The 26,158-nt window shown below is 50.3% G+C and overlaps 1 protein-coding gene across 1 annotated transcript in view; it reads right to left on the minus strand.

The window, feature by feature from the left end:
* Positions 1 to 26,158, minus strand: part of SORBS1 (sorbin and SH3 domain containing 1) — a 163,011-nt gene that overhangs the window by 91,187 nt on the left and 45,666 nt on the right. Inside the window, exons 2-6 of the mRNA XM_044916110.1 lie at positions 25,328 to 25,382; positions 20,957 to 21,025; positions 18,087 to 18,182; positions 15,732 to 15,860; positions 6,473 to 6,585 (exon numbers count right to left, since the gene is read on the minus strand). Coding sequence (XP_044772045.1) covers positions 6,473 to 6,585; positions 15,732 to 15,860; positions 18,087 to 18,182; positions 20,957 to 21,025; positions 25,328 to 25,337 — 417 coding nt within the window. The 5' untranslated portion in view covers positions 25,338 to 25,382. The remainder of the gene's footprint in view (positions 1 to 6,472; positions 6,586 to 15,731; positions 15,861 to 18,086; positions 18,183 to 20,956; positions 21,026 to 25,327; positions 25,383 to 26,158) is intronic.

Genomic DNA, 26,158 nt, shown 5'->3' on the forward strand with positions numbered 1-26,158 from the left:
GTGGTGAGAAGGATGGTGGTGTCTGGCTAACGGGGGGGTGGGGGCCAGGAGCGCTGGCTGGCTGGCTGTGGTGGGACCGCCTCTGCAGACGAGGGGGAATGAAATCATCTAGAGTCGGGAAGGTCAGAGGTGAGCCGGCAGGGGCGGTCGCCGGGCCTGGGGGGCCAAGAGGCCCCAGAGATGCTGGAGGTCTGGCTGTGCCTTCTTGCCCTCTGTTGGTATTAACCAGGTAGAGAGGGACAACTATTATCTCAGGCTGGGCTGAACTGGAGAAAGTGGCATCCTGTAGGAAATAAGGGGGTCGTTACGTAAAGGGGCACGGCAGGGAAGAAGGAATTCCATATTTAAACAGTTGAGACTGGACATGCAGTGATGTACTCTGACAACTATTTAATCGGTGCCCATTCCTCAGAGTACATGAGACAGTCAGTGCTAGCCAGCTGGCCTCCTGACACTCCATGACACAGAGGGAACCCCATCCAAGTTGACTTTCCATCCATCTATTTTTGAATCCTTTTAACACTTTAGAGAGAGAGAAAGAGAACAGCAGAACAGGCAGACAGGCTGTGTTTAGCCCCCCAGCTGCTTGCAGAGCCTGAAAGCTTGGGAGCAAATACAGTTTCTTTGGCCCCTTGTGATAAAATATCGACACCCCGTATCTCAGCCCATTAGTCTACGGATCTCACACTGCGGCATACTTACATACTACCAGGGAAGAGAGAGGGGGACAAAGAGGGCTGTGCCAAGGTGTTTAGAGAGCAGAATTCGGGACTCAGGCTGCGGCAATGTTGACAAGGAGAGGGAGGAGAGGCTGCTCAGAAAACAAGTGAGCTGCCTCCCCGAGTTTGGAGAGCGATGGTGTAGAAGACACATAAACATTCCTCATTCCTTGCCTTGGCTGGATAACACGGCTGCAAAAGGTAAGGTTCTTTTCTCTTCCGGTTTTCGGGAGCAGAGGAAAGCTGGGGGCCTAACACAGGTGGTCTCGCCGCGTCTGGGAACGGAGGCCGAGCGCACAGGGAAGGGCTCGCACCCCGGTTAGCGGCAGCTTTACGGATGTCAAAGAAGAGCTGGGGGGGGTCAGGAGGAGCAGAGGGTGGCGTCCCTGTGCCGGCTGTGAGGGACACAATGCTGGGTGCGCGAGCGCCTGCAGCTTCCAAGGGAGTGCCCGTGGCTGGGTCATGCGCAACGCGAGAGGCGTCTTCCACTGCCCCCCGGCAGATGTTATTGGATAAACAAGGGACGTATAAGCTGCTGACCTTTTTATTCCCATCTGCCTCATGACGTGGGTTAGAGCTCACATTCTCACTGTAAACTGTCCTGGTGGCCACATGGTGCTGCCGGGGCTGGGAGGAAGCACCGGGGAACATGGAACCTGGAAGCGAGGGCCCCGGGCGCGACACACCTTTGGGGACGAGCTGGGGTCGTGAGGGCCTCTGCTGGCTGGGGGTGCTGGGGGGCACGTAAGGCTTTGGTGAGCTCAGGTAGAGGGAGTCCTTGGAGGTACTATGGATGGTGGGATGCTGCCATGCAAAGCGGTCTTTAGGGAGAGGAGGCCGAGGGGGAGAGAGAACCTTTAGCATTGTTTTCAAGAGACAGCATGAAAATGGGGAAAAAAGAAAGAGGAGGGAAATGGAAAGAAGGACCACCATTAGAAATAACACCATAACACGATCTGAAGAAAAACAATTCTTGACATATTTTTAAGCAAACCCAGAGCTTAGCACTCCTCTAGGTCCTGACACTTCTCCTCCGGGTGAAGCCAAGGGCTGAATCATACTCACCTGGAGCGGCAGGCCTGACTCACATCTCAGCCCGGGAGAGGTCGTGGGCTCAGTCAGTTTGACAGCGATCCTTGGCTGACCTGCACCCTTTGTTAGCCCTCCTGACTGACGGGTGCCCAAGGGCTCAAGGCTGGGGCAAGAGGCCCCAGCGCCCCCTCAGTTTTCTCACTCTCTTTTCCTCAAAGATTTCTCTCTCCATGCCCTTCACGCTAAAAGTTTAAGTTCACTGAAACGCTTGAATGTCTTTCATTCTCTTCCCTTAGGAAATAGAGAATTGGAAGAATCATCCTTATTTGTGTTCACAGGAGACAGATGTCTTAATTGAATCACTGAGATTCAGCACTCAATTCCATAAGCATAACAAATTAAAGCTTACCAAGAAGAGAATGCTAAGGATTTAGAATCCACCTGTGCTCTTTTCTCAGAGGAAGCAATTTGATGGAACTAATTATTAGGAGGAAGACAGGCATGAGATTAAAAGCACGTAGTCTCCCGTTCCGATGCACAGAGAACAAAGGGACCAGGCCACGAAGCACTTGATTTGCCTACCGAATTGGACTGTGCCTGGTTCATCCAATTCCAGCCCCTTCCTCAGACAATCCCACAGTGGGGTGACCGGCCTCACACTCCTGGCTTAAGTAAGCCCAAAGCTCTGGTTCCAGGCTGAGAGTTAGGAAGCTGTAGGTCACATCTCATTCCCTCCACACAGCTCCCAGCTCCTCCGTGGGTCTCAGTGGGGCAGAGGAAACGGGGTAAATCTCCAGAATGATCCTCATTTCAGTGAGAACCATCTGTCAATCATGGCTCAACTAGAAATTAGACCAGAAAATGAGAAGTTTCTTTTCCTAGTGTTATGGATTAAATGTGCATGTCCCCCCAAAGTTCATATATTGAACCCCTGGCCCCAAGTGATGGTGTCTAGAGGTGGAGCCTGTAGGAGATAATTAGGGTGAGATGGGGTTATGAAGGTGGGGCCCCCATGATAGGGCCTTAGTGTCCTTAGAAGAAGAGAGACCAGAGCTCACTCCACCAGGTGAGGACACAGTGAGAAGGTGGTTGTCTACATGTCTGGAAGAGCACCCCAACTAGGAACCAAACCAACTAGCACCTTGACTTTGGACTTCCCAGCCTCCAGAACTGGAGAAATAAATGTCTGTTGTTTAAGACACCTGCTTGTGGTATTTTGTTATAGCAGCCTAAGCTAAGACAACTAGATTTTCCTCACTGCTTCCTATCTTTAAAGATAGCCCAGTACTGGGGCGCCTGGGTGGCTCAGTTGTTAAGCGTCTGCCTTCGGCTCAGGTCATGATCCCAGGGTCCTGGGATCAAGCCCCACATCGGGCTCCCTGCTTGGTGGGAAGCCTGCTTCTCCCTCTCCCACTCCCCCTGCTTGTGTTCCCTCTCTCGCTGTGTCTCTCTCTGTCAAATAAATAAATAAAATCTTAAAAAAAAAAAAAAGCCCAGTACTAGAGGAAAACCAGAATGTCCTCTAAACGGCACAGGTCACGTGTATTACGAGTTTGGTCACTACCTGGTAAATGGGTTATAACCAAAAACTGGGAGAGTGCAAGGGTGTGGGTCTGTTTGGGGGTTTTTATTTTATTTTTTGTGGACTGCAGGTAGAAAGGGGAAGGGTGAATAGGTGAGAAATCAAGTTTTTTGAGTGTGGATTAGAATATCAGCCCCAGAAACAGTAAGCAACCTATCCCATAACAAACTCAGTTTTCAAGCTACAAATAACCCAGATCGAGAAGAAATGATCTGGATACCCTAGGTTAACTCGATGCCTATCCTTCCCACAGGGTGTCCATGACAGTGCCAGCAGAATGAGGCCATGTGCACCAGCCAAGAACACAAACCGAACGGCCTCTCTTCAGTAGTTAGCAGGAGGAAAACCCTCCAGCTGGGACATACTGGGTTTCCGTGAACTTACACTGGAGGTTGGGGCATGCCTCAGACTGAACAATGCTCTCTAGAAACAAAACACTCGAACTAGCACGCAGCAAAGGGACTACAGGCTAGGCTGAGTGAGAGCTGTCAGGGAGGTAAGCAAAAGACAATTCTGAATTTGGCTCAGATTTATTTACTTTTACTTTGAGCTCGAGTGTCCCACGTGTGATTCCTTCTTGTCCAAAGATAGAAATCTGTTTCAATGAGTTTTTAACTTAATTTGGTTATGGCCATAAAAGGTGCCAGGGTTGCATTACATCAGGCACAAGCCTTCCTGGGGCTTTGACCCTGTAGAGAGGACGCTTCCCTAGAGTGTTGACAATGCACTCAGAGCCAAAGGCCTTCCTGTCCTAAAGGAGGAGGGGGATAGGCACCGTCACTTTATAAGGAACTACTTTCTGATTTATTGTAAACATTGTAGGAACTAAATAGGCCGTTTCCATTCCTGCCTAGCTGGCTACTAATGAAATCCCATTTATCTTTGTAGAAGGTGGGGACAGGGAAGAAATGGGGCTGCTTGAAGAATCGGATATGTTCCTAGTTGATATAGTTCCAGAAACTACCAATCTCTGCCTCCACTGGTGACCACACGATGATGCTGTCAGAGAGAAGGAAGCCCTGGTTCCCCGTTCCTGGAGGGGAGGAGAGAGGGACAGCAGGTCCAGGCTAGCAGGAGGGAAGGCAGCAAATGGAAGCACCAGGAGACAGGACTGCCCTCTGGCCCCTGGGTCTCCGGTACCCCAATTCACTCCTTATAAGGAGATGCGAGGCCTGTGGGACTCTAAAAACTGTCTTCATCTGAAGCCGAGCCAAGGCAGTCACCAGCCCAGCCCACCTGCTTCTGTCTGAGCCAGTGTATACTTACAGCTCTGGCAATGGCTTTAGGGACAAGAAGCCATTTTTGCATTCAGAAAACAAATCCAAGAAATAATGCATGACCTAAAGTTCTTGAAAGTTGGGTGGCCAATTTTACACTGAATATACAGAATAAAACCTCTGTATCACCAATCTGCCAGGTTCCCTTGAAGACAACCCAGTAAAAAAAAAAAATTCTTGGATAGTGACAGACAAAAAAATACACGGTTTGTAGGGGCGCCTGGGTGGCTCAATCGGTTGAGCGTCCAACTCTTGATTTCAGCTCAGGTTGTGATCTCAGGGTCATGATATCGAGCCCCACATCTGGCTCCGCACTCAGTGGGGAGTCTGCTTGATGATTCTCTCCCTCTGCCCACCACCCCCCACTCTCTCTCTCTCTAAAATAAATCTAAAAAAGAAAATACACTATTTATAGGCAATACTACAGGATGTTCACCCTATGATAAGGCTCACCCTTATAAACCCCTTGAACGCAATGTTTAACATCATGATCTGAACACAATGAATGCTCAATGAAGCTGTAGTAAATAAATTATTTAAGAGGAATTTTTATATATTCACACGCTTTTAAAATGATCTCTTTAGAAGAGCTGTCTAAGAAGCTAAAAGGAACCTTTGGGCTAAGGCACTGATAGGGGAGGAGGATGTCCTTCCAAATTTGCCTTGGATTAATTAGCACCATTTCCTAACCCGGACAGGTGCCAATGGTATCCAATTCCTGCGACCGCAGAGACAGGAGCCTGGCGGCAGCAACTGACACACCAATAAAGGTCTGGGAAGCTGAACGGCGATGGCAAGTCATTTACTGCACGGCTGGGGCCCATGAGGGCCTCAGGAGGCCGGGCACACTTGTGGCTGGGCCTAGGGGAGACAAGCACGGCAGGGGCGGGAGGGCTTAGCGGGGCTGTGCAGAGACACCTCGAAGCCCAGAAAGACAGGGTCTGCAGGGAGGAAGGAAGACGTCATCTCTGACTCGGTTGCGTTTCAGAGGCGGGTGCAATTCTATGCCCTCAGGAGCAGGAGCAAGGGGATCACTGGAGAAGTGGGGTGGGAACCAGGGTGGCGTTTGGAATCCCCAGGCCCCTGTGAGGTCTTGGAGCACCTTCCCAGAAGACAGGCCCAGGGAAGTGGACCACACAAGGAACACGGTCCCGCCACATTTTTTTGAGCAGCACAGCTTGCTTTAAAAGAAAGTACTGCTCCGTTCCATGGATGTTACTCCTATGTAAAAAAACCCACTCTTCATGTATCTCCTGAGTTAAAACAGGGGCTATTCTTTCATCAAAATGGCAGAGTAGCCACAGGGAGAGGAAGGAAGAACGATCAGGAAAACAACTTAGGGGAAAGACTTGAGCAAAATTATCCCTCCCCCAAGCTGTCCAACCTCAGGGGTTGCCGTGGGCTGCTGGATTCGGGGCCGGCAACAGCTACCTGATCGTCATCTATAAGGCTAGAGTTGCTGGAACTCTTAAAGCAAATTAACGGAATAAACACGAGAGTGTACTCTTGACTACCCTATTCCAGAGTATTTAACACAACAGGCTCACACCTCCCCGCTCCACCGCTTACTCAGGGCTAAACAGAGTCCCTCCTTCAGAACATTTCCACGTGTGTTTCAGACCTAGAAAACACTGGGCTTAAATTTCCTATTCCCTGGTATGGACCATCCTCATCCATGCCTCTGCGACCCTTGATCCCCAACTTTTCACTCACTCTGGTCCTCGCAGAGCTTTTCCCGAGTTGGCCAAAAGCGCGACTCAGAACCTAGTCCATTATCCAGCCAGGCAAGCAGGAGGTCACAAGCGTAGACTCAGAAGAGGTGCCGCTCACCAGTCCCCACCCCACCCCCGGCACACGCCTACCTGGGGCTTGTCGGCAGGAAGGTTGGGATGCACGCTTCTGTAGCCCTTGGCAGCAAGTGAGGAGGGCTGGGCGTTTCCATTGGCATCAGCACTGGAAGAAAGCCTCCACTCATCTGAGAGATGGGGGAAAAAAAAGAAAGCAAGCCCTCACTCAGAGGTAACACTCCCTGGTTCACCTCTAACCGAAGTCCCTGGTGGAAGGCAGGGGCAGAAAGAATGCAAGAGCAGTCCTACCTGCTGAGGGAGTCTCTGAGTCCAGAACTACGTGCGGTGCAGAAAGAATGAAAACAAGAAGAAAAAGGGACAAACAGAAATGGTTACACTTGGAGGAAATAAGCATGTACCGCAGAGAAAGAGGAAAATCCAGCACCCCGTTGCCGGACACAAAATGCTCTCAGTCACGATGGCCTAATTACCATAGGAACCCACTCTAAACCACGATGTGCTCACAGGCACTGACCTTTGAAAACACAAGGCTCACATTCACAGTAATGAAGAAACAATTGTTCCTTGACATTCTTATTTTACGGACAAAAAGGCAACAGAACTCTCCCCTGCCGGGTCCCCAGTAACTCCCATTCCCCTTCTCCAACCCTGATGTGGGCTGGGAATGACCTCTCCTCATTAGCAGGCTGGGCTAATGAACAGACACGGGAGAGGGAGAAGTAGATAAGCACTTTTTCTGTGGCAACGGGCGACTGGCGCTGGGCTAGGGGGAGAGCATGATTTAAGCCCAGAGGTATCTGCTGTGATAAGGACTTTTTTTTTCTCCCTGCCTGCTTCTCTTCTTTCCATTTAAATGAGCCACATAAACAACTCAAAATTGAATCACCCTGAGTTTTCATCACGCTACAAGGCACCCTTGTCTCCCTTTAGCTGGCTACCACCCTGCCCTCCCAGCCATGCCCAGCACATCTCAGAGGCCCTGAACCCCTCCTAACGTGAGCCCCCTCGCACCAAGAGGCAGCAGAGCACACGGGCTACCGGCTTGGCTGGGAAAGCAGTTGGACCTCAGCTCAAGTCGTGGATCCACCACTGATGGGCTCTGTGACTCTGAGCAAGTTCCAAGCCCGTTTTCTCATCTGAAAAGTGGGGATAATGAAATGCCTGCTTCCCAAGTGTTGCTGTAAGGATTAAATGACATAATGCATGAGAAATGCTTAGCACGGTGCCTGCCAGAGCTCAGTCAATGTTTGCTATTTATCATCTTCCGCATCATCTCATCTCTCCGCTCTATCCTCCACCTAGCCCGGAGCTCAGCACACTTTCTGCAAAGGGCCAGACAGTATTTTAGGGCCGTATGGTAGCAGTCGCAACCATTCAACCCTGCTGTCCTATAGCACAAAAGCAGCCACAGATAATATGTAAATGAATGAGTGTGGTGACACTGAAATTTGAATTTCATGTAATTTTCGTATGCATCTAATACCATTCCTCTTGTGATTTTCCTTTTATCCATTTTTTCCTAAAAACCATTCTTAGTTCATGGGCTGTACAAAAAATAGACATGGGCCAGATATGGCCCACAGGCCGGTTTGCCAACTCCTGAACTAGCCAACCCCTTAACTTCCTTCTTCGTGCCCTACCTACTCTTACCTTACCCGAGAATAGAGAGAGAGAGAGACTAACACAGCAGCTCTCACAGCCCCAACCCCATCTCCATGTGGATCCCTCCAGGACAAGAGTTGGGCTTTCCAGGTGGCAAGCTGAGATTTACCAATGTCACTGACCGCCAATCCAAGTGCCAGACACTGTTAGTCACTTCTGTACCTATTTCATATTTGATTTAGTCACACAACAGGTCTGCGGGGTAGGTGATCGCTCTACTTCATGGATGAGGAAACAGAGGCCAAGTGACTTGCCCAAAATCACACAGCCAGGAAACACAAAGTACTCAGCCTAGGTCTCCAGAATCCAGGGCAGCACTCTGCCCACCACCGTCAGCCACCTATGTTCCAGGGAGGTGGTGGGAGCCAAAAAGGAACAGAAGGCAAGGCAGAGGTAAAGGTTTCGGGTGATCTGCATCCAGGTACAACAGTTTGGCTGCATCAGAATCAGCAGAGCGCCTATTAGAACGGACTGTCTGCCTCCCCCCCCTGTTCCTGACTCAGTAGATAGGAGGTAAAGCCTGAACTGGACATGTCTAACATGTTTCCCAGGTGATGCTACAGTTGCCGGTCCACAGTCCACCTTTGAAAACCATGATAAAAGGAATACTCAAAGAATATCCTTTCTCTGGGAAACTGTTTTCTATTAACTTTTAACTATTCTGTATCCATTTTTGCTTTGTTTTCCCCTCTAAAACAGTTTTTACAGCGTGTTTCGGTTGTATGTTCCTTCAGCAGGTTGCCGGTTACATTTCTGTCACCCCCTTATGAACAATCCATAGGTATTTGTCTTCTCTTTCCAATCACGTAGCTGGGAAATTTACAGGACTTGAGTTTCACGCACATTACTGCAAGGTACTGGCTCCTGCAGCGGAAGCAGGCTGCTAACCACTGTGTATTTCCTTTTTCTCATCTATAAAATACGATCTGGACTCCATGGACACCTCACAGGGTTGCTGAAGATTCAGAGATCAGGCATGTGAAGGATGCTAAAAAAAATGACCATTTTTAACACTCACTGTAGCCTCCATCCAGATCCCTGGCCCAGAGGTTTCCTTACACATGGCAGGCCCTCAACCACTCGGTGACACAATGTGACAGAGGTGCCTGCACCCCACCCCCTTCCCGCATCCATCACCTTCTGTTACGTCTTCCTTTCTAAGTTCCTTCTTGTCCATCTCTGTCAAGTCATTCTACCAAATGTATTAGATCGACACATACACTGATCTCAATAGGTTCGGAGTGAGGGGCTATCCAGTGAAGGATGTGAGCTTTCTACATGGATATGGGGGCACATTATTTTGCATGCTCTTTGGTTCTTGGTTGGGTTGTTTCTATTCAGGTGGCGCTGACAAACAGATGTGTCGTGGACAGTTGAGAGGAGTCTGTCCCTCCAAAGCACTCGTCATGAAGGGACTACCATTTTGGCATCAGACTGCCTAGCTCGAGTCCTTGCTAAATGCACATCCTGCAGCAAATGACAGCCTCGCCTGTGAAATAAGGGGTTATCTACCTCTTTTGAGTCGTGAGGACTAAATGGGAACCTCCGGCTTAGTTAGTGCTTAGTAAAAATGGACTCCAAAGCATAAGGGAAAAAAGTTTCCCCAAACACAGAAATAAGTAGGAGTTGTTGACATCTGCTGTTTGATAAATAGCTTTGAGAACATAATATCCTTGGGGATCAACCCTCTTTTTCTTCTTATTCCAAGTCATTAAAACTGTTCCCCTCACCCTGCCCCAGAAAAGGCAGTTCCCAGGACCTCTCTAGGCATTCCTCTCTTCGTTACCAAAGGAGAGCCGAATTCCCAACATCCATCATCCTCTGTTACCTAGTCTTCTGAACCTTCAAGGTCGGCAGCAGCCCACAGTCACTTGCACCTGAGTGCAGCAGGTGAGATATTATATACATAATCATCAGTTATTAACTCTTGGTTGAGGAGGCTGTCAAAATGCTTCTTTCAGTGTCATCTCAATGCTCCTGAAGGGGGAGGAGCGTCTAGGAAAGCTGGATTCTAGATAGGTTTTGCAGCCCTGAAGAGACTGAGCCTTTCCAGGACAAGTATAATTTGTTTTATCTTATCTTTTCCTCTATCTCTTCTTTATACATAATCTTTTGTGGCCTGTGGCAACAGCCTCCTGATACTTTCTTTTCTCTCATTCTGTGCTAATTTCAATTTGGTCTGCTTTAAAGTTGTTCTGCTGATCAGTTCTTCTTGGGATCTTAGGACGACTTTTACTGAGTCAGATTTGATGTGTTCTAGTAGAGTATCCAAGAATTAGGTGAGGTGTTAAAAGTGGGCCTAATACTGTTCCAAATCTTTTTTGTGTTTATTTATTTATTTTTTATTCCTTACCCAAAAAGAAGTCTGGCCTTTGCCTTCTGGCAATTAATCTCTAAACCCCTGGAATGTCATCCTAGTGGGAGTGGTCTTTGTGCCAGATCAATAATGTGATTTATGGTGGGGGCTCTGAGTCATCAAGAGCTCAACCTCCTAATGGACTGGAGAGTAAGAGCAGCGGATAGAAATTCTGGACACAACAGCTCAGGAGAACTTCCTGGTTGACAATACTCGGAACATACTATCACATCTCAGTGCTGGGAATTAATACGTTCTGACTCCCTAGGAGAGGTCAACAGAAGGCCCCATGCTTGGTTCTTCCCTAGAGTCCATGCTGGGCTTCTTCTCTTAGCCAATATTAATCTGTATCCTCTCCCTGTAATAAACCATAACCATGAGTATAATAGCTTTCAATGAGTTCTTTGAGTCCTAGCAAATTATGAAACCTGAGGGTAGTTTCGGGAATCCCTTCAACTAGCATTTGGTGTCAGAAGTGAGGGTGTTCTCAGGGCGCCTTGGGCGGCTCAGTTGGTTAAGAATCCGACTCTTGATTTCAGGTCAGGTCATGATCTCAGGGTTGTGAGATCAAGCCCCATGTCGGGCTCCACGCTCAGCAGGGAGTCTGCCTGGCATTCTCTCCCTCTCCCTCTGCCCCTCCCGCCCCATAAATAAACAAATCTTAAAAAAAAAAAAAGAAGGAGTGAGGGTGTTCTCTTGTGGAGACTCTTCCTTCCAACTGCTTAGTTTGGCCCTCATTCTTGTACAGGCGTTCATAAAGGACTCTGAGTTACCGGGGGTAGAGAGTGTCTTTAACTGCTTCCATGTCCATTTTCTCATGATACCTTTTTGCTACTGCCATTTCTAGAGCACAAACCTGAGAGTCAAACCAGGGGAAATGTGTCGATTTAGTTCCAAAACTAACACGGTGGTCAAGAACCGGGTAGGAAGGACTGGAGCAAACTGGCACAGAATTAACAAGATGTTAAGGGTTGAACTGGATTTTGGCTTGCGGGTCAGAACACAGGGATTGATGGTCTTCAGGCTATACCAGACAGGAAGCTTCGTATCACACTCAGCAGTTCATTAGGCTCCGTGTCTCTTCTAGAATAACAAACACCCTGACCTGGGGACGTAGGTGGAGTCACCCTGAACCAGAAGAGCCAACACCCAGACCTGGCTGGGCAAATGCTATCAGGAAGCAGGGATAAGGTAATACCTCTCCCGGGGCAGGGCGTCAGCACTAAGATCACTGCAGTTCTTTCCAGATGCTTCTGACCCAAAAACCAAGGTCCACATTCAGAGATTAGGAGGCTGGTCAGGAAGCTGTGATTGGGGATCCAGAGTCAAGCTACCACTTGAGGGCTGGAGTCTAGAGGGTGGGTTTAAACTGGGCAACTCCAAGGGCTCCATCTCACTCCACCTCAGAGAGCACCTCCATCTTCCTAGTGTTTGTCTGGATGCACATGGTTCCCAAATCCGCACTCCAAACTCCAAATGTCTATTAGAAACTTCCTCCTAGAAGTCCTGCCCTTGCCCCGAAACTCAATATGGCAAACAATGGAATTCAACATTGCTTTCTCCCCCTCCATAAAGCCACTGTCTCCACAAATGCCACAGCCTTTCTCCGGGTCAAGCAGGGGAGGCAGTGCCTATGCAGCAGGGAGTCCACGTCTCCGTGCTCCTCACACACACCGCCCCGAGCCCTGCCACTTCACTCTTCCAAACGCACGTCCACCCTGGCCCTGTTCTTCATTCCCACTGCCCTCATGGCCTCTAGCTGAAATTACTGGAAGGCTTCCCCAGGCCTCCGGATGTGCATAGCTAGAATGGCTGCCATCAAAGAACACCTGCTGTGTGCTGGGCTCGGTGCTAAATCTTGGTGTGAAAGAGCTCCCTGAATCCCAGCAACTCTACCGAGGTCATTCCCATGTCATAGAGGAGGAAAGTGAAGCTCGCCAAGTTTGAATGAGTTGCCTACATCACAAAGATGGAAGCAGCAGAGCTGAGCCTCGAGAGAGGACTGTGTCACTGCAGAACTAGACCGTGTCTCACAGGATGAGGGAGATGGAGCAAGGACGGGGAACAGGAGACACTTCTGAAATGTGGGTGTCAAGGGGTCACGTAAGCAAAGAAGGTGCTGGGCAGTAGTACAAGACTGGAGCTTCCAGTCCGGGCAACTGATCAGCCACTTGTGGGCCTACTGGGAGGGAAGAAGGTGGTGAAGCTCGGGAGTGAGGCAGAGAGGAGGCAGGCGGAACAGCTAGGGGACAGATGCTGGCCCGGGTGACAGGGGAGAGAGCTGGACGCTACCTGACATCAGCTATCTGTGAAGGCACTGGGGGTAGGAAGCATGGAGGAGACACTTGCTGCCTCATATTTGGGCTCCCGGTCTGGGCTGGACATGGCTGCCTACAAATACTGCAGAAAGCTGTTTTCATGAGGCCTCTCCAGGCCCATGGACTCCCAGGCCCTGAGACAGGACTGAAGACTGGTGGGGGGGGGGGGGGGGGGATGTGGAGCAAGTTGTCATGCAGAGGCCCAGGTGCAGGGAGCAGAGAGGGATGAGAGGAGAGCTAGAGAGCCACACAGACACAGCCAGTCAGGCGCCAGCAAGATTCTGGCCAATGAGCAGTACGGGGAGAGGACAGGATCTCCAGCTGGAAGGTCCCATCCTGGAGTCCCATCCCCCCAGCGTTAACTCATTCCAGCCTCTTTGGTCTTCTCCCCTCTACTCAAACCCAGCTTGTCCCTTCCACCCAACCTGTCCTGGTATGTAATCTCGAATTTGTCCTTAGTGAGGGCGATTCTGCTTGTGTCAGGTTAATTCCCACACGGCCCAAGGTCACAGAGCATGTGGGAACTAGAAAGGCTTGGAAACCATCTTGCCCAGGTCCTTCATACTTTACCTGGGCTTCAAAGGTGTGGCTTCCCCATGGTCGGAAAGCACGGTGGATGAGCGGCCCACGCCTGACTCTTCTATTGCAGCAAATGGGCTTCTGTCCTCATCTGATGCACCCAGAATTACGCTCCTTTTCCCTCCCATCTCCCTATTTCTCACCACAATTCCCACGGACTACTTAGTGCCTGGCACATACATGATACTAAATGAATGTTTGCCGACTTGGGAGTCAATGATCTCCACTTATAAGGAGGAAAATAATCTACTAAAATCGATTTACTATAGAGGTGTGCGTGACTGATAGCTCTCCCCTAATTCTTCAGTGTATTCACATTTTAAAACAAGATATTTCTTCACCCAAATTAGCTGTCAGAATTCGTAAGATATAGAATTATTCGGAGACTAGGGAGCTTCCTAAAAGTGCTCACATCACTGCACGGTCCTGTAAACCCAAGCCCACAGATTGCCGGGGGAAGGCTACCCTTCAACGCTCCATGTTAGTGCCACCCGATAACCAGGAGGGGGAGCTCCAGGACCCTCTCCTCCCACTCGCACTACGTATTCATCCCCAGAGGAAGGGCCCTGCACTTGATAAGGTCATTTTATTGAGCCATGGGCTGTAGGTATGGTCTTTTTCATTTATCCCTGAGGATTCCCTCTTCCCCAAACACCCTTGGGAGCTGGATCTTCCCAAGTGGGCCAGGAGAAGCTGGATGAAGCTAGCCTTAGGAAGAAATGATTTTGCCTTCACTCCTTGGCCCCACCTTTCCAGGAGGGCTAGAGCGGGAGACGGCAGTGGGGCAAAAGGCAGGTATGGTTGGAGGAACACGGGGCCAAGAAGCAACTTTCAACCTATAGTGCTGGAGGCCACTTACGCCTTCCCTGAGACCAGGGAAAACGTAGCCCTCCACAGGGCACAGCATTATCAGAACGGGGACCGTGCTCAAACCCTAGCCTGGCTTCATCCTTGCCCAAGGATGCCTTGGTGCTAGTTGTAGGTGGCTGGCACAGGAAGTCAGCTTCCAGGATGCTGGCCATTGACCGGCTCCTTCCTTCAGGTTTCCATCTCATCACAACACACTGCTCCCCGCTGCACCAAAGCATCTGTGTGCCCCACCTCCTTTTGTCTCCAGTCCCAAGGAACTGGTCTTCACTCTCACTCCTTTTTTTCCTTCATTTCCTTCAAGAAGGAAAGGAAACTCCCCTTCCCTATAGCAGTAGCTCTCAAACGTGATCCTGGGACCAGCAGCATCCCAGCATGACCAGGAACTTGTCAGAAATGCAAACCCTCAGACACTAGCTCAGACCTGTAAGTGGGAATAACTGTAACTCCTAAAGCCCCGGCCTGGGGCCCAGCAGCCCGGCCTTTTACTCCAGGTGATTCTGATGCAGCTCAGGTGTGGGCACCAGTGCCATATGGAGCGGATTGGAGGGGAGGGGAGGGGTGCCCCACCCTAAGCTAGCTGTCCCTGTGAAATCTCAGTGTTTCTCAACTCCCAGAACACTTGGGGGGCTCTGGAAAACCCTCTCTAGAGAGGTCACAATAATCACAAGCATAACCTACTAATAGCAGCTAACGTCTAGGCAGGTGCAAAAACCTCACACACTCCACGCTCACAGTAATGCTCGGAGGCAGGTGCAATTATCAAGCCCTTTCTACAGAGGACACCACTAGGGCTGAGACAGGGAACATCCTGTCCACTGCACGGCCACAGATGTGAACACAGATCTCTCGGGTTCCGAAGTCCCAGTCTCAACACCACTCTCTAGACACCCCGACCAGTGGAGCCAATTGGGAGGTGGGCTGCAGATGGGCTTCTTCTGTCTCCCGTAGCTCCCAGGGTGCAGTGACCTTGGAATGGCTCTTCTGCTCCTGCTGCTTCAGCTGCCGGGTCACCTCCCCAGGCCTGAGCCCTGCCCCTCCCCTCTTTTCCTGGGAGCCAGGTCAGTCAGGCACCTGCACTTCTCAACCTCCCTTGGCTTCACCCCCTCCACCGCCCCAGCCCTGCTTGGCCACTTAGAGCCAGCTCTCAAAAGCGGGGATGGCCACTGAGAAACCCAATCTCTAGCCCATCGCACCACTCCCCGCTCATGCAGCCTAAGCCACCTCTGTCCTCGAGAATGGAGTCTGTAGAGCCACCAGCCCTGTAACGAGGTTTCTCCTCATCTCTCCAGTCACCAGCTAACAAAGCGGTGGCCACTGCCATGCCTCTGCCTGAAGCAAGGGAGCACCTGGTAGTTTAGGGCACTGATCGTCACCCATCCCAGATGGAACGAGGTGCTGAGGGTTCCAGGGACCTCTGGGAGAATTGGGGGCAGCCTGTGAATGCACACCCTTCCAAGCAAAAGCAGGAGGGCCTCTTTCCCTCCCGGGGGGACTCTGAACCCCTCCCCCAGGCACAGGGGTCACACACCTGGTTTGCTTTCATGCTGCGGGGTTTCCTGAGGGCTCATGGGGCCGCTGCTCGGGATTTCCCTGTAGGAAGATGAGGCCCGGAGAGTCACCGCTCCCTTCCCAGTGCAGATTTTCGTAGGATCCATGTCTGAAAAGGAAAGATGCAAAGAGAAGCTGAATCCAAGGCTGTTGAAGGATTAAAGCAACAGTTAGCTGGCAACTCATGACAGCTGGGGAATGAGATGAACCTGCTTACAGCCACACAGTCTTATGGTCAATGTGATGGTCAATGAGAATTAATTTGTGGGTGGAGGAGAGAGACGAATCCCGTTTTCGGAGGTTTACCACACATCATGAGGTTCAGGGGAAATGGAGGTGACAATGAGTTCTGTGTAAGTTATAATTATCAGCTGAAAACATTTCAAAATGAAAGCAGGTTAATTCCTTTTATTAGATGAGGCTTAGATTGGTGAGTAGACTTCTGACCAATTAGTAAGGCATAATTCAAGAAAGAGTTGATGAGAGATTTCTCGAGCTTCCAGACCACCCTTCTAATGAAAGAGCAAGTTGGCAATATTGGGAATCAAGTTGTTCTGGGGAAAAAAAAATCACTGCTCCCTCTTCTCCAGTGGAAAAAGGAAAAAAAAAAACTTCTATCAGCAAGTCAAGACCCTTAAAATGATGATAGGATATACTGCCTGCGGAGAAAGATCATGGGTGAGAGCCTCACATTCCAAACTTAATGAAGAAAAGTCACACCAAAGAAAATGACAAGAAACACCAAATCCTTCAGTGAACAGTGTTTACTGCGCCCCCTGCCGAGTCTTCCCTGGGCCCTGACCTCTCCTACAGCTCACAATGGCCTAACACACTCAGGTCATCTTTCAGAATTCCATTGAGAAGGATTTCAAAACAGGCTTCAGAAGATCTGGATGCTCGGGCGCCTGGGTGGCTCAGTCGGTTAAGCGACTGCCTTCGGCTCAGGTCGTGATCCTGGAGTCCCGGGATCGAGTCCCGCATCGGGCTCCCTGCTCGGCGGGGAGCCTGCTTCTCCCTCTGACCCTCCTCCCTCTCATGCTCTCATTCTTGCTCTCAAATAAATAAAATCTTAAAAAAAAAAAAAAAAAGATCTGGATGCTCATCCTCTAGGAAAACCAGTGATGAGGAGTCAAGAAACTGACATAGATCACACAGTTCTAGAAGGCACGTGTTTCCTTCCGTGCAGCTCAGCTGAACTGAATGCCACAGTTCATGTTTATCAAATTGCTCACAGCACAGCCTGGATCTCTGACCTAAAATTGTCAAGGCTGGGATTATGGGGTAAGGCTTAAGGTGGGCAATGGGCAGGACGGAGGCTCAGACATCCACGCCTCCCCATTCCCGTGCCAGGGCAGAGAGAAGTACAGCCTCCTCTCTCCTCCTTTCCAGTCCAGCAGCCTCTCCAACAACTCAGACGGACCGACCACTGGTGTTACAGAAGAGAACAGATCTGCCCCATCAGCACCTCTTCCCATTGAAAGCAAAGCACAAAAAGACAGTGTGTGGCAGAGCAGGCAGTGACCTTGGTGGGCACGTGACTTGTCCAACCCTATCAAGAGGATAAGTGACTGAGGTCACAAAAGTACTGGGAAAACTGATTCATGGCCTTTTCAAAAAGCATGAGCTGCAAAATGACAAATCCAGCCCATCCTAGGCTCCCGGATGCATGGCCAGATCTGCCCAACTCCGGAGAGCACCACTGGGATAAAGCACCACCTGGGCCTTGCTTGTGCCATTTCGCACAGAAGGAAGCTGTCTGTCAGAGCTGACACCTGAGCGGCAGCCCCTCCTCGGACAGGAGCAGCAGGAAGGGACTGCAGGTGAAGTCGGGGCTTGGGGGAGCACAGCAGTGCATCTAGGATTGGCATCTAAAGCAGCTACTTCAAGTTCGGCCCAACTCAGAGGTTCCCTATGTAAACACGTTAATTCTCGGGGAGACTGAAGTTGTAAATAAAGCATTGGGAGCTGGAAGCCTCCAGGGAGAGCCATGTACTGCATGCACCTCCATGTATCACGTACCCCACGTACCAGAGACCTGTACCAGGGTAAGTCATGCAGCCTCTGGACTGACCCTTCTCCTAAAGAGAGGAGGGGCAAGGCATCTCTCAGTATTCCTCTAGACATGCTGCCTCACAAAACACACACACACACGTACACACACACGCACGCACGCACGCACGGACAGGAAGAAAGGAAACCAGCTAAGGACGTGAGAGGGAAGAGCTCCTAAACATGCAAGAATTAAGCCTCCAAGTCTTTGTTAGAAGGAAAGGAAGGAAAACCATGCATGATCTGCTACTAATTAAAAAAAAGAAACCAACCCAAGGAGAGATACCTGGAGGGAGTACCAGGCCTGAAGAGCTTTTCACTGTCTTCACGGGAATTATTTTAACAGCAGAAATAGAGCGTGCACGTAAAGGGTCGGCAGTTGCTGAAAACACAAAAGGGTAAATGGTGCATCCAGAAAGAACATTTGGGAAACACTCAGGCAGTTGAGGAACTGGGCAGGGACAATAGGAGGAAGTCGCCCACACAAAAAGAACAATGCGAAGAGCAGTAGATGCGGTCATTTAAAATAACCTGCTTTCTCTCTCCAGAGTTCCCTGCCGAGATGGCAGAACCCCGTCCCCCGTCACCCATACGCAGTTGGTCAGTGTTTATCTGTGCCTCCTGCCACACCAGGAACGTGCCAAGCCTCTGGACAAAAAGATTTCCAGACAGGCAGATGGCCTGGCACACAGTGGGAGGGGAGAGCCCCCAGGGTCCGAGGGGCCCTGGGAGAAGGCCGGGGTGTCTGTGCTGGGGGCAGGGCCGCGAGGAAGAGAGCCCTGGCTCAGGCCCCTGATGAGTGCGGGAGGGAAGGGAACAAGCTGGTGAGCTGCCTGGGCCCCTCAGACATCACGGCTGCCTCCCCACCATCACAACTTCTGGGGTCCTTCCTGTGCCTGTGGACCCTGACCACCATGGTCCTCTGTCCCCGAGCAAATCAGAACCTCCATCTGTTGGGCAGCAGATGCTCTTGCTTAAACCCAGCCTTTCCTGGACAAGAGGTTGCCAGGTGTCCAGTGCATGCTCAAGACTCTGGGCAGCATCCACGTACACATCCCGGGATCCTGACACCTGGCCAGGCCGCCAGAGAACCAGCAGAACTGCCTGGGATGTGGCTGGGGCTGCTGTCCTCATATCCTGGGTGACCCTACTTCTCCCTCTGAAGGCTTCCCTGGACCCCCCACCTCCCCAGATCCTGAAGTCTCAATGGTGGCACAGCCCCAAACCCTCCTTCTCACAGCCTGTGGGGAAGCCTCCCCTCACCCTGTCTCTCCAATGGCAGCAAGGAGAGATGGAGTTCAGGCGCTATGGCACCAGGGTCACCCCAATGAGCAACACTCAGAGGTCTTCTGGCCCCACATCTACAAAATAATTGGGGGGTAAGGGCTGTTTGGGAAGCAAGACCTGTCAAGGGGACAGGAGGGAGATAGGACCCTCAACCACAGAGAGTTCACTTTCCAGCCCATCACGCTGCCGCCTCATAAGGAGGTCACGTAGCCCACGGCCATCAATAACTAAGTAGACAATAACAACAGTGCATGTACTGAGATACAAACATGCTTGCACAGCGATCCTGTTGCCTGCTCCTTATGACCACGTAGGAGACTGGCCAGTGGGAGATTCTTGTTACCACTTTCAGAGGAAGAAGCAAGAGGCTGAGCTACTCAGAGTCATCCAGCTCCTAGGTGAAGAGGCTGGAGCTCAGCTGTCCAGGGACCTGGCTCAGTGACTTCCCCAGGCCGCCATGACGACCTTTGGGTTACATCTGCTGTCTCCTTTCCAAAGGAGGGTTGAGTCTATTGAGTTGAGAATGGAATCCGCGCCCACCTGCCACCCTCTTCCACACCCCTGAAGTCTGCTCTGTGAATGAATTCACGGGGATGGGGTTGACGGCCCCATAGGTTTTACAAACATCAGAGCCCCCAGCCCTCCCCATGCTCCCTGGATGCTGAAACATGCCCCTGGGGCCACTCCTCAGGCACTGCCCTCATCACCCCCAAGTGTGACTTAGCCAAGATTGCCCAAGGCCCTGAGAACACATCCCGCACCGTGAGTGGAAAAGGGTGGTCGGGGAGGGAAGCAAGGAGCACAGAGCAGCAGGACACCTGCCACAGAGGAACCGACCCCCAAACTAACCGGGCCCCCTGTTCCCTAGCTCCTCCCGTGCTCTGTACCTTCCCTTCCCAGCTGCTCCTCCTGACTTCACACTTTTCCTTGTCACAAGAGGACTACTTGGCTGAACCAGATGGAAATTACAAAGGCCAAACATGTCACATTCCGAAATTATTCTTTGCGAGATGGTGCATTTTGACTTGAATGCCCAATGACAGGACTTTTGCCCCCTCCTCTCTTGGATGCCATAAAATTTAGCAGGATGAGCATGGATGGAATCACTAAAACCCAGAATTTGAAGCAGAACATCTCATTCCCTCATTTTCTAGATAAGGGGACTCACACCCATAAAGATAATGGACCTCCCCAGATGTCCGTCTGTGAGCAGCAGAAGCGGAATGCGAGTCCGTACCTCATCGCTCGGCCCATGCCACACTGAGGAAGTGACATGGGAGCCTTGGAGCCTGGCTACATGGGCAGCCATGTTGAGAGGCTGTGGAGGAGAGACCACAGGGCAAACGGGACCTCAACAGTCATCTTATCCATCACTCACTTCCCACTTAAATCTTCTGTCCTGAAATTTTTTAAAAACTGAAAATCGAGGATGCACATGGAACTAATGTCACGGAAATGACTGATTTCAGCAATCAGAGGTTCTTGCCTCCGGGGCAGGACTGTGGACGCGTCACTACTTACCGCCACTGAAGGTAAAATGTCAGGTAAGGGAGACTCCACGTCGATAAATGCCGTTTGCACCAGGCGAAGGCCTCGGTCGGTGTACTTGACCTATTGTTATCCACATTCCGGGAGTGAGGGACAGGTTTTATTACCATGTGACCTCACGGTGGGAAAGAGTGGCCTCAGACCCATGAGATGCAAGAACATGCTCCCAGTCTCAAAGTCGGCACAGGAAACAGGTCTCTGGTTCACAGCCTGATGCGACCAGTGACTGCTCGTACCAGGCCAGTGGCCCTGGCCCCACATACTCTGTTCCATCTAGAACTGCTTCCTAATACCCAGCCGGGCTTCCCTTCAAGAGCTTACCTTTGTCCTGCCCATTGCTGCCTGGCGCCAACCCGTTGACCACGGCTTTAGAAGCACCAACGTCACATTCTGAAAGAGAGACAAAGAGCACAAGGCTTGGGATTCTCTCTCCCCAACATTTATTGAGTCCTGCATGTGTGACATGCTGGGGACATGCTGGCTTTCTCAGGTGCCCCCTCAGGCGCCATGGGAGAATTCTGAGAACACTGTGTGGCTTGAACCAGGAGAGAACCCAAGAGCTGTTTGGGGATGGGAAGTATGTGGTAGGTGATGTAAATTCTCCCACCGTCTCGCTATGGCTTCATTTCTGACATTTTTTAAAAATCTGCTTCATTCCCTCAAAATGGCATCTCCTGACTGACAAAGGCTTATCTACTCACCGGAAGGCCAGCTCAATCGCATCCCTGAGCATCCAGAGTGAGAGCTGTCAGAGGACAGAGACCTCAGGCTCTTTGACACTTTCCTTCACCCACCCACGTCCCCCATCATCAGAAGCATGCTATCCATCCCCTGGAATGTCTCTGGACACTACCCCTCGCCCCCCCACCCCCACTGCGGCTCTTCTGTTACTGTCCCAGAGATGACCTGGCTTCCCCACCGCTCCCCCGTGTCTTCATTCTGTCCCTTCTCCACCCCCACTGTCAGTCTGCATCCAGACAGCACTTTCTAGCTCCTGATCCAACCATGGCCCTCCCCGGGTTAAAAAGCCCCAGGGTGCAGGACAGACGAAAACGAAACAGGACAATGCAATAGGATCTTCTACGACAACTCAGTATATTTTAAGTAGATGGTATTTCATCTCTGTTTTAAAAATAAAAATATTGGGGTTTAGTTGGGAATTCAATCATGCATATGAGGAAAAAAATCATCCACGAGGAGAAAACGTATTCCGAGTTCCCTCAAATGTACAAATGATTGTTTGGAATATAATTTTTTCGGTAAGTTGTAGGACTTATATCTTGGCCTACCTGGTTATATTTAAATTAACTGATCTTCCTGATAATTAAAAGCAAGCAAGCAAACAAGCCCCAGTGGCCAGCAGCTACCTAGGGGACAAAGCCTGGGCAATTCACACTGGATTCTGGGCTCTCCTAACCACTGGTCCTATAGCCTTTTCCTGCTCTGTTTCCCTCCTCCCCTGCCCGCCATGCCCATCTCCTCATAACCCCTGAGCTTGTCAGATATGAACTTCCAGACCTTTAGGCTTGGTTCCTACAAGACCCACACCAGGAATGCCTCCTCTGCTTTCCTTACCTTGGGGAAATCCTGTGCCTCCTCGAGGCTTGCTTACCGCAAATGTCACCTCCTCTAGGTCAATGGAGACCTTTCCAAGTTCTGCTCAGCTAAAGGCACTGAGAGCAGCCTAAGACCCACCTGTGTGGTTTGGAGTAACCCCACCCCCACCCCCCACCAGCCAAGAGCTAACCAAGCCACAAATATAATCATAACAGCCATGGTTTCTTAAACATCTATTTGTCCGGATCTGAGGATCCACGTTAACATTCCGTAAGTAGCATCTCATTTTTATCCTTCAGACCCAGTCCCCTGGAGCTGGGAGTCAAGAACTCCTATTTCACAGATAAGAAATTTGAAGCGCAGAGAGGATGCCAGGCCCGTCCAAGATCACTACGCTGGGGTCTCCAATCTGGTCTGCTCCATCCCCCAGGGCATCTTCTTGCCCCCAACAGGGAGAAACATTTTTTATTTTTAAAATAAAAAATGGCTCCTATATAGTCTATAATACAAACTAAATATATTCTATATGAAAGAGCTTATATACTATCTCCCCAAATGCTGGGACTGAAGCCCTGTCCCAAAACCCGGTGGCTCCCCTGGCTGAGACTAGGTCACCTACCTAGGCTCCCAACAATCAGCCTCCCTGACATGGCCCACACTGCTGGGCCAGCCCGGATGCTCCTGATCCAGACACGAGCAGGGCCACCACCCTTCCCCACCAGCAGCCTGGACCTCCCGACACTGGCCCCACAGATTCTGTCCTGCTCGCTGCCCCCACCCACCTGCAGATGAAGGCTAATTCCCCCCGATGCCAATATCTCCCTCGCACCTACTTTCTTGGGATGGATGGAAGGAGGGCGTTGGCAAGAAGGCCAGAAATCCAGGTAAAAGAAGTAACATAGGTTCCATCACCCCATCTGTTATTTCTGTAACTCTTCTCCTGCACCTGCCCTAGTTCCTCTCCACTATCTCTTCTCTGGGGCTGCAGGCCTTGCTTCGGGCCCCCCCCACGCTAGCCTCTGAGCTCCCACCGGGCTAAGCCCCGTGCATTTCCTTTCCTTGCTTTCTTTTCATGAAACATAGTGAAACTTCAAGAAAATTTGCAAAATCGTCCCAGCACCTCCCATTCAGACCTCTGCGGCACAGTGTGCTGGTGCCCATGCCTGGCTTTGCCTCAGCTCCACTACCCACCAGCTGGCTATGCCAGACAAATCCTCCACCTCTCAGGGCCTCAGGTTCCCCATGCACAGAATAGGCCGGGGTACACCATGCTGGTCTTTGTGGGTCTGCCAGGAGAATCCAATGAGAGAACACAAGCAAAGACCCGCCCCTGGTGACTGGCAGCCCAGGCCAAACTTGGAATAAAATGAATGCATCATTTTCATGCTTCTCTTTCCACCGAAGGTTAAAACAAAGGTTTTCCTCATAGCTGCTTTCTTCCTAATGACCACTTTTAATAGTGGCGTAATATTCCATCAAGTAAATACACACAATGAACCTACTCATTCCCCACCTTCATGTGGGTAATGTTTTTGTTTCCTCCGAATTAAGAAAGGAATTCCCAAGAGTGGGATTATCAGGTCAGAGGGTCTGGATTTTTTGGACTCTTTCTATAAAATGCCTCCTAGCACCACGCCTGAGAGCGAACCTGGGAGAAGTCCCACAGGCCTGTCCACACCCTCACCCTCCTGCTGCGCCCTCCCTTCTTCTGCCTCCTGCCCTTTGGCATGCCAGGAGCCGCAATGCCAGCTTAGGCTCATCCTGATAGAAGATCCAGAAATATTAGGCTGCAGAGCAGGGGGAAAAAAAAAAAAAGGCGCTTCCTGGCCTGTTTTAAAAGACCACAAAACCAAAAAGCCAAGCAAACGAAGAGTGACAAAGCAGGAGCTCCTGGCAGTACCCAAGTCCACTTGGAGGGAAAAAGAAGGTGTGTAGCCTCTCCACGTGCAGCAAAAGGGCTCCAGGGATCAGAACAAGCCAAGCCCCCTCCTTGCAAGGAGGAGATCTGAGCTGATAAGCGAGGACGGAACACTGGCCACGTGGTGGGCACAGAACATCCGAAGCACTGTGTCACTTAATCCTCACAGTCCCAGGGAGCCGGTGCTTCCATGACGTCCGTTTCACAGAGCAGAATGCAGAGGGAGGTCCCCACAGGCCAGAGGCTGCGCAGTCGGTCCGGGAGGAAGCCAAGTTGAGGCCCTGTGCTGTTCTACCTGGAGCCCGCCTCAGTCCTAAGCACACACCGTCCTGCACAATTTAGATTTGGCTAAAAGGACACCGTATGTCAATACATGGAAAGGCTTGTTTTTAATCTGCAGAGATCTCTGTTAACACTCCAGACATAATGCAGAATTAGGAGACTCATGAATGAGCTGCTCCTTGGTCATCTGCCCAATACCCCACACACAGCCTATGGGCCTCAGGAGGCTCCAGAGCACGCTCAGAGCCAAGGTGGGCCTTAATTTCCAGATGGAAACTTCTCTGCCTTGAATTCTGGACTGGAAAACTGACAACTCTTGGCTGCACAATGAGCAGGGAACTGTTCCCTTCTCTGACTTCCCTAGCCCGTGCTTTCTACCCCAGCTCTAAACTAAACATACGCAAAACTGGTCATTTCTTTAGGTCTTGATTTTTACTACCAAAGGCATTGCAAAACTGTGAGCAAGCTGCTCTTCCAGCCTCGATGAAGGAAGTGTTAGATTAGCTTGCACCCTGGGACAATTATGGCCAATCTGTTTCCTTTTGCTGCAGTCACCAGGATTAAACAATGCCATGGAGGTATATACGTATGTCAACATCTATCAAACTGTATGCTGAAAATCTCTGCAGTTCACTGTATGACAATTTTACCTCAATAAAGTTGTTTAAAAAGCAAGAAAAGGAGATATTATAAAGATTAGGACGTGGTGCATGTTAAGCCTAGTGCTTAACACATAGTAGGCAGTCATTAAATCATTTGTAATGAAGGCGACGGTAGCAATGACAACCTATGACAGAGCTTTGGCGCTTGCCCAGGTCTCAAAAAATAAAAAATGAAATGCAGTTGGGGCCTTATGAGTAAGTAGGAAATCTGGGTAAACTACCCAGTTTTGTAGATTTGTCCAGAGGAGAAAGACAGGGTTTAAAATGACTTACCAGAGCTCATGATGGCAACAGGACAAGTCTTCCGCTACGGGGGCTCCGGACTGCTCTGCAGGAAAACAGACAACAACACAACAGAACTGATGAATGGCGGGTTCACAGTTAGTCCCCATGGTTTGCATGAAAAATGCAGACACCATATATAACCAGGAGTCGCCTGGCCAGGCTTCTAGTTCTTGGCTGGCTGCCTATGAACATGACCTTGACCTTGGGCATAGCACTCTACCTCCTTGGCCTCAGTTTTGTCACCAGTACTTGGTTTAGGTACTAAGCAAGATCTCTTCCAGTTCTAAGATTCTATTAAAAACCTCAAGTTCCATGAATGCACATGGGTCAAGGAGAGGGTAAAGGAAAGAAAGAACCAAATTTTAGAAGAAAGACGTTAAAATCACAACACAAAATGATTATCAAAGGATAATAAGTTATACATATATATTATGCACATGGAAATGTTCTAGATGCTTTAAATATATTCATTTGACCCTCCCAATGACCCTACAGAGTAAGCACTGACATTGTATTAGTTTACACGGATAAGGAGACGGAGGTGCGAGGGGGGCACAGCTTGGTACTGAGACCCAGACGGGCGGACTCGAAGGCCCAGGCTGTCAGGTTCTGCACTCTATTGGCCTGAGGGGGCAATGCATTCTCTTGATTCACAAAGACCAGCCCCTCATTTAGTATGGTCTCATCTCAAGTCTGCAGTAACCACGGATCTGCTTTCTATCACCAGAGTCTAACCCTTTTCCTAGAATGTTACACCTGACTTCTTGCACCTGACTTCTCTCACTTAGCCCACCATCATTCAGCAATCAGCCATATGTG

The sequence above is a fragment of the Neomonachus schauinslandi genome, chromosome 6 (genome assembly GCF_002201575.2).
Source record: "Neomonachus schauinslandi chromosome 6, ASM220157v2, whole genome shotgun sequence".
Lineage (NCBI taxonomy): Eukaryota > Metazoa > Chordata > Mammalia > Carnivora > Phocidae > Neomonachus > Neomonachus schauinslandi.